The sequence below is a fragment of the Otolemur garnettii genome, unplaced genomic scaffold (assembly GCF_000181295.1).
Source record: "Otolemur garnettii isolate 467f Iridium unplaced genomic scaffold, OtoGar3 scaffold00018, whole genome shotgun sequence".
NCBI classification, from domain to species: domain Eukaryota; kingdom Metazoa; phylum Chordata; class Mammalia; order Primates; family Galagidae; genus Otolemur; species Otolemur garnettii.
Window position 1 is genome coordinate 19,368,539 of NW_003852413.1, and position 8,264 is coordinate 19,376,802.

At 50.4% G+C, this 8,264-nt stretch overlaps 1 protein-coding gene across 3 annotated transcripts in view; it reads right to left on the reverse strand.

The window, feature by feature from the left end:
- Window positions 1–7,017, reverse strand: part of ACBD4 (acyl-CoA binding domain containing 4) — a 9,642-nt gene extending 2,625 nt beyond the window's left edge. For 2 of the 3 annotated variants that reach the window (XM_023511212.1, XM_012803059.2), the window contains exons 1-10: window positions 6,961–7,017; window positions 6,747–6,871; window positions 6,464–6,588; window positions 6,049–6,169; window positions 5,893–5,977; window positions 5,508–5,628; window positions 5,173–5,259; window positions 4,811–4,881; window positions 4,642–4,717; window positions 3,804–3,943 (exon numbers count right to left, since the gene is read on the reverse strand). In XM_023511212.1, the coding sequence (XP_023366980.1) occupies window positions 3,804–3,943; window positions 4,642–4,717; window positions 4,811–4,881; window positions 5,173–5,259; window positions 5,508–5,628; window positions 5,893–5,977; window positions 6,049–6,169; window positions 6,464–6,551 (789 nt within the window). In that variant the 5' untranslated portion in view covers window positions 6,552–6,588; window positions 6,747–6,871; window positions 6,961–7,017. Of the gene's footprint in view, window positions 1–2,609; window positions 3,425–3,803; window positions 3,944–4,641; window positions 4,718–4,810; window positions 4,882–5,172; window positions 5,260–5,507; window positions 5,629–5,892; window positions 5,978–6,048; window positions 6,170–6,463; window positions 6,589–6,746; window positions 6,872–6,960 lie in introns of those variants that run through there. The other variant, XM_023511211.1, reaches the window with a different exon arrangement.
- Between the last annotated feature and the right edge of the window lie 1,247 nt (window positions 7,018–8,264).

Genomic DNA, 8,264 nt, shown 5'->3' on the forward strand with positions numbered 1-8,264 from the left:
AGCTGGGACTACAGGCGCCTGCCACAATGCCTGGCTATTTTTTGGTTGCAGCCATCATTGTTGTTTGGCAGGCCCCCCCGGGCTGGATTTGAACCTGTCAACTCAGGTATATGTGACTAGTACCTTAGCTGCTTGAGCCACAGGCACTGAACCAGCCCAGCTATTTTTAGAGACAAGATCTCCCTCTGGCTCAGGCTGGTCTTTAACCTGCGAGCTCAGGCAATCTACCCATCTCAGCGTCCCAAGTGCTGGGATTACAGGCATGAGCCACCACGCCTAGCCCTTCAATTCCTTACTTTATTTTTTTTTTATTTTTTGAGACAGAGTCTCACTATGTAGCCCTCAGTAGAGCGCTATGGTGTTACAGCTCACAGCAACCTCCAACTCCTGGGCTTAAGTGATCCTCTTGCCTCAACCTCCCAGTAGCTGGGACTACAGGTGCCTGCCACAACGCCCAGCTACTTTTTTGTTGCAGTTGTCATTGTTGTTCAGCTGGCTCAGTGCATGCCAACCTCAGTGCATGTGGCCAGCACTGTAACCACTGTGCTACAGGCACTGAGCCCAATTCCTTACTCTAAATAAAGGTAATTAAAGAGAAAGAATTAAGGCTGGATATAGTGGCTCATGCCTGCAATCCTAGCACTCTAGGAGGCTATGGAGGGAGGATCCTTTGAACTCAAGAGCTTCCAGACCAGCCTGAGCAAAAGTGAGACCTCCATCTCTACTAAAAATAGAAAAATTAGCTAGGTGTTATGGTAGGTGCCTGTAGTCCCAGCTACTAGGGAGGCTGAGGCAGGAGGATTGAGTGAACCCAGGAGTTTGAGGTTGCTGTCAGCTGCAATGATGCCATGCACTCTACTCAGGGCAACAGAATAAAACTCTATCTCAAAAAAAAAGAGAAAGAATTAACCATTTACCCTCATAGGCATTGTATTTCAGGGAAACCCATGCTGATCAGAGAGGTGCTACAAAAAAAACATAGCTGGGGCCGGCACCTGCGGCTCAAAGGAGTGGGGCACCAGCACCATATGCCAGAGGTGGTGGGTTCAAACCCAGCCCTGGCCAAAAAAAAGAAAGAAAGAAAGAAAAAACATAGCTAATAGATATTAAAGCAATAATAGAATTTAAAAGTCAAACTTTATGTAATCACTAAATTGTTGATTCAGACAAGGATCATCAATTGTTGTCAGGAACTATGTGGCAAACTACAACAGGGACTCTACCTAACAAATGCAAACATAACCTAATTATACCCTTACATTAATCTGAAATTTAAAAAAATAAAAATAAAAACTGTGTGACAGGCTTGGTGCCTATAGCACAGTGGTTACGGTGCCAGCCACCTGCGCTGAGGCTAGTGGGTTCAAGTCCCGCCCAGGCCGGGTAAACAACAACAACTGCAACCAAAAAATAGCTGGGCATGTGGCAAGTACCTGTAGTCCCAGCTACCTGGGAGGCTGAGGCAAGAGAATTGCTTAAGCCCAAGAGTTTGAGGTTGCTGTGAGTTAAGATGCCACATACTCTACCAAGGGTGACATAGTGAGACTCTGTCTCAAAAAAAAAAAAAAAAAAAAATCTAGTCCTCAGTTCTAACCGCTAGTTTACAGGGAATACAAAGCATAAAGAAACTAACCATGAGGACATGACCAGATCTAAAAGGTGGAACAGCTCAGTCTGGTCAGCAAGTCAACAACGAGGAAAAGCACTGGCCTCAATAAAAGGAGACTTACAGGACACAGGAAGCAGACGCGGTGTGTGGTCCTAGACAGGACAGACAGAGCTGTTGGAAAAGGCAATTGCAGGACAACTGGAAAAATCTGAATTTGGACTGGATATTTGATGATATTAAGGAATTAATCATTGTGTGTGATAAAATATTACTTGGGCTAGGTTGTAGAGTCTTATTTTGAGAGATGTGAACCCAGGTACTTCAAGGTAGAGCATAATGATGTCTGTAATCTACTTTAAAATTTTCAGCATGTAAAATTAGTAACTGGGCCGGGCATGGTGGCTCATGCTAGAGTAATCTTAGCACTCTGGGAGGCTGAGATGGGTGGATTGCCTGAGCTCACAAATTTGAGACCAGCCTGAGCCAGAGTGAGACCCTGTCTCTAAAAATAGCCGAGTATGTGGCGCGCGCCTGTAGTCCCAGCTACATGGGAGGCTGAGGCAAGAGAATTGCTTGAGCCCATGAGATTGAAGTTGCTGTGAGCTAAAATGCCACAGCACTCTACCGAAAGTGACAAAGTGAGACTCCATCTCAAAAATAATAATAATAATAATAATAATAGGCTCAGCACCTGTAGCACAGTGTTTACTGAATTAGCCACATACACTGAACCTGGCGGGTTCAAACCAAACCTGGGCCAGCTACACAACAAAGACAACTGAAACCAAAAAATAGCTGGGTGTTGTGACGGGTGCCTGTAGTCCCAGCTACTTGGGGGCCTGAGACAAAAGAATAGCTTAAGCCCAAGAGTTTGATGTTGCTGTGAGCTGTGATGACACAGCAGCACTCTACCAAGGGCTACATAGTGAGACTCTGTCTCAAAAATAATAATTATTATAATATAATATAATAAAATTAGGAACTGATTCAAACAAAAGAGAGAAAGCAAGCCTGTTGTGGAGAAGGGGCAGTGCTGAAAAGTTAGCCATTGTGAATCTGAGGAAATCTTTGCTTCCAACGCCCACACCCACTATGCTGAGGGGTTGCTGGCCACCCCAGAGATCCCCCATATCAGGCAACTGAGCCCTGTCCTGCCCTCACTATGCCAGGCTTCACTAGAACAGAACCACTCAGAGTTAATGGTGGATGCCACCTCTGAGGGGAGAAAGATTAGGGTCCACTCCCAGTCACTTAACATTAATAATAACAGTAATAATAACAATAGGCCTCACTAGAGAAGGCCTTCCAGTGTGCTGGGCACTGAGGAAGCCCATACATGCATGATCTAATTTTCACAGCAGTTCACTGAGGCTTTCCCAGGCTGTGTACCCTTGGGAAAATTACTGAACCTCTCAGAGCCTTAATTTCCTCCTCTGTAGAAGGGAGGCGGAAAGCAAATCTATCCTACAGGGTCACTGTATGGACTGAATGAAAGAATGCAAGTAAGTATTTGGCTCACAGCTGGGGCTCCAGGAATGCAGCTGTTATTTATTTTGCAGGAGCCCTTTTAAGGGGCAAGCAGATGGGGAAGCACATTCAAGGACTGAACTGTTTGGGGGCAAATGCTAAATCTGAAAACAGAAGTCTTAAATAAGGGACTCCAGCCCCAGTGCACAGAGCAAACACATCGTGACCCTTCCAACTCTTGGGTTTAGTAGCTAGGCTCAGTTTCTCTCCAAGCAGAGGAATAGCAGGAATGGGCCCTTCCTGCCCTGCCTCCCAGGTAGGAAGCACTTCACACCCCGACCTCCCTGCCTGCAAGTGGGGAAGGTGGCACAAGGATAAAGACATGCCCAGTGGCTCCTGCCTGTAATCCTAGCGCTGTGGGAAGCCAAGGCAGGTAGATTGCTGAGCTCAGGAGTTTAGAGCAGCCTGAGCAAGAAGGGAGACCCTGTCTCTACTAAAAATAGAAAAACTAAGGCAGGAGGATCACTTGATCTGAGGAGTTTGACGTTACTGTAAGCTACGACATCATGATACTCTACCCATGGCTACAGAGTGAGACTCTGTCTCAAAAAAACAAAAACAAACAAACAAACAAAAAAAAAACAAAGACGTAAGCGCTGGAAGAGGGGCCTGGAATGAGACACTCAGTATTCTGCCCCAACCTTGCCCCAGAGGAAGGGACACTCACCTGCTTAGGGGGCTGGGGTGCACTCTCCAGGCTCTGTAGTCTCCTTTGGACATCCTGCATGTTCTCCTGTAGTGCCCGGACTGTCCCCACCAGCCACGTGTCCAACTCCTGGGGCCCTGGCAGGCTGCCCCCCAGCCCCTCTGTGGAGCACAGACACACAGGGAAGGGGACTCAGGAGGCAATTTAGCTATGCAGGTGAGAGCAGGCTGGGCTGAGGCCAGGGAAGGGTGGGAGTAGAACATGGTCCCTGCATCAGGTGTGACTCTTGCAAAGTCCATCCACATGGCTGAGTACTGGGCTGCTAGGGGATTGAATCCCAGCACTGCTACTTACTAGCTGTGCCATTTTAGGCAAGTAATTAGCTTCTCTGACCCTTATTTTGTCATCTGAAAATTAAGGGAAGATGTCACTTCTCTCACAAAGCTGCTTGCTCAGAGGAATCAAGGAGATAATATTTATGAAAGTGACTCAGTGGTACTTAGCACACAGAAAGTTCTAGAAGGGAGAAGGGCAGAACTCATTGTGGTCATGTGATTCTCAAATGGGGGGACCCAAGGAGAAAGAATGATTTCCCAAGGCCATGCAGCTATGGATGAGAGAGCGGGATAGGCCTCCCATCCCAACTGCCCTCACTTGGCACTGGCCCAGGGTGCAGACTTCTACGTGGCCCTCAGGTAGAGGAGGCAGGGCAGGGACTTTGCCCATCCAGGCAGGTGTTTGGCAGCCATTCCTGGACAGAGGCTGCTCTCCTTGGTGCCCAGCATTAGACTTTCACCTTTGTCCTAAGAGGGCAGCCAAGGGAAGAACAGAGGGGATGCAGGGTCAAGCAGGAGCTCACCCTTCTCTCCAGGGGCCACAGGGATGTTTCTGGTTTCAGATTCTCCCTCAGGTGCTCCCCCCTGTTCTGCCCAAACCTGTGGAGATGAGTCAGAGGTCTGAGGGCTGAAGCATGGGCAGGCAGGGGACAGTGGGGTGAGGAAGGGGGAGGGGAAAGGGGGTGGTCTCACCAGCTCAGGCTCCAGCTGCTCCAGGGAATCACAGAAAACCTCAGAGTCCAGGTCCCTAGGTGGCTGAGACTCTGGGGAGGGGTAAGCAGAGTTATGGTTCAGAGAGAAGCTGTGGAGGGCAAGGTGGGGTGTGGGGTGTGCACTGTGCATGGCATGTTGAAATTGTCACAGGATGCCCAGGTGTGTCCCAAAAGTGAAGCCCTGGAGCAAGAATTTTAGAACCCCCAATGCCCTGCCTTCAGGAGCACAGGAGGGCTCAGTATCTGTGGGCATGAGGCATGAAGGGCACAGAATGGCATCCAGCCTTCTCACTTCCACCCATCTTGGGTTTTGTCCTCTGTTCCTCCTGCCCAAGCACTAACCTGAGCTTGAGGGTACTGGTTCCTTGGGGAGGCAGGGTGACTCTGGAACAGCCCCAACATCTCCATTAAGTATCTGCTTTTTGGAACCTGCCAAGACATAGCACCCAGAAGTAGGGCTAGGAAGAGGCTGGCACCTCTCAGTGCTATCAAGTCCCTATTCCTCATTATCCCTGGACACTGCCTGAGATCCACCCATCAGGTCACTGGCTAGGATTCTTACAGAGATAGTACCTGGTGCCCTCTACCTCAGACTCCCCACAACTGAGCAGCCCCCTCAGCCTAGACCTGAGATAGTTCACTCAGTACTTGTGGAGCTCCCATTCTAGGGGTCTGACCTGTGACTCTTTTCAGGAAGGTCTCCGGGGGCCTTGGCATGTCAGGGATCACCTGGTACAGGGGCTCGAAGTAACCAAACATGTCCTCTGCCACCTCACCCAGGGGAACTGTGTCGATCACCTGTTTGGGGAAGGAGTCTATTGGGGAAGGGGCTGGCCCTCCTGTCCACTCCACCCTGCTCCCATCCTGTCATAGAACTCCACTCTGCATCCAATCAGGGATGAGAGACAGGCAGGATGGGGAGGGGGGGGTTGCAATATGAAGGTGGTGCTTCCCACAGGGGTATTAATGTGTAGGAAACAAAGTAGAGGTGAGAACTGGAAGGATGAGGCCAGGCTACCTGGCTGGGAGCTTGGGGACAGAGGGCCCACAGCCTCTCCCTACCTTCTGTGCTACCAGCTTCATCTCAGTGATGTAGGCGGACATGGCCTCCTCCTTGCTCATCTTGCCCAGGCTGTTCCAGGCATCCCTAAGGGCAGAGGACTGTGAGAGGGCTGTTTGACAGCTAAGGCTTATTTGCCCTGCCAGTGGGGAGCTCACCACTTATATCGTCCGATGGGGTCCCAGAACCCAGGCCGGGGGACCAGGCAGGGCCCCACAGTGGCCTGCTTGTAGTAGCTGTAGAATCTCAGCATCTCTTCGTAGGAGGGGCGGTAAGTGCCTGGGCAGTGGAGGGCAGAGCATCACCCCCAGCTCCAAGAGGATGGAGGTAAGGGGAAAACCACCCTAGATGGGGGCAGAGATGGTGAGGAGGGGAAGAAGGGAAGAGGAGGACGAGGGGAGGGGGTCCCACCCAGTGCATCTGGACAGGGGCAAGAAGTGAAAGTGACCCCCAGGACAGACCAGGCAGGGACCTGTCAGCAAAAACTGCAGGGATCAGGGTTATTTTCTTTTTCTTTCCAGAGTAAGACCCCAGCTGTCTTGAACCCCCAAATGAGGGTCCCCTCAGCCTCACCGTTCTTAGGTAGGTTCTGAATGACGCTGACTGCAGCCTGGAACTGTTTCTGGCAGTCCGGCTCTGGGCTTTCATGCTCGGTGCCCATGCTGCTCCAAGCCCTGGGACCCTACTTTTGACCGACTCTGCAAGAACAAGCTTCCATGTGGTAGGCCTCCTGGACCCACCAGGCATCCTAAGCCACGGATCCACTTTCTAGAGGGGCAAACTAAGCTCTTTAACAGGCCTGAGAGAGATACCCTGGGAGGGCAAAAGCTGCAGCTGTGGAAATTTCTTTCCCTACCTCACGGCAGCATGGTGGCACCAGGGTAGCGAGGACCTTGGTGGGTGGGTGGAGAGGCAGGTAGCAAGGGTGGCAGTGCTAGACGTGTCCCCAGAAGCGCCTCGCTAGATGCATGACTCCAACTCCTGGACAGGCCAACGACCAAGCAAGGCGGAGTCAGGGCGGAGCAAACAGTCTCCCAACCTGGCCCCTAGCACCCTGGACGGAGCCTCACCTCTTTGTGCCAGGACACCTGGGTCCTCTCTAGCCACTAACCGGCGGCTTCCGACTGACCTCGGGGTCGGGTCTGGCCGGGATGGGGACGCAGAACGAGGGGGGAAATTTAAGCCAATGAGAGAGCCTGTTTCACATTCGGCTTCTATACCTCACCCACTCAGCACTTCCCTTTCAAGATTATGCAAATACCTTCGCAGTGCCTCTCCCAATCAGGCGGAGCTAACCCATGAGTCGGACTTCCCAGCTCCGGACTGCCAAAGCGGGCAGCAATGCCCCCTGGTGGACATAGTGAAAGGTCGCGGAGTCCTTGCGCCCCCTGGTGGAAATTCTCGTCTGTCCGCTGAACCCGCGCCTTGCTGAACGAGCCACCCACTCAGCTCTTCAGACGCTTGGGCGCTGGGGATAAAAAGTCATGACCTGGGGTCAGGAGTTCTAAAGGAGGGACATCACAGCTGAGTTTTGGAAGTTTTAAGAGGAAGCCAGATGGGGTTGGAGAGTAGAATGATGATTACCTGAAGCTGGGAAGAAGAGGGCAGAAATTAGAGAGAGGATGGTTAAAGGGTATAAAAATTCAGTTAGATATAAGGAAGAAGATCTAGTATTGAGGAGCACAATAGGGCGTCTATAGTTAACGATAATGTATTGTATATTTTTAAAGAGTGGAATCTAAATGTTCCTAACACAAAGAAGTAAATGTTTGAGGTGATGGATTCCCCAATTAACCTGATTTGATCATTACTCTTTGTATGCTTTATCAAAACATGGCAGGCACCCTATAAATGTGTACAATTACTGATTATGTATCCATATTAAAAATAAAGGGCATGGGCTCGGCGTCCGTAGCTCAGTGGTTAGGGTGCCGGTCACATACACCAGGGGGGGTAGATTTGAACCCAGGACTGCTAAACAACAATGACAACTGCAACAAAAAAATAGCCAGGCGTTGTGAAGAGCGCCTGTAGTCCCAGCTACTTGGGAGGCTGAGGCAAGAGAATCACTTAAGCCCAAGAGTTAGAGGTTGCTGTGAGCTGTGATGCTACAGCACTCTACTCAAGGCAACATAGTGAGACTCTGTCTCAAAACAAAATATAATAGGGTGGCGCCTGTGGCTCAAAGGAGTAGGGCACCGGCCCCATATGCTGAAGGTGGTGGGTTCAAACCCAGCCCTGGCCAAAAACTGCAAAAAAAAATTTTTTTTTTTTGAGACAGAGCCTCAAGCTCTCGACCTCTGGGTGGAGTGCTGTGGCATCATAGCTCACAGCAACCTCCAACTCCTGGGCTCAAGCGATTCTCCTGCCTCCA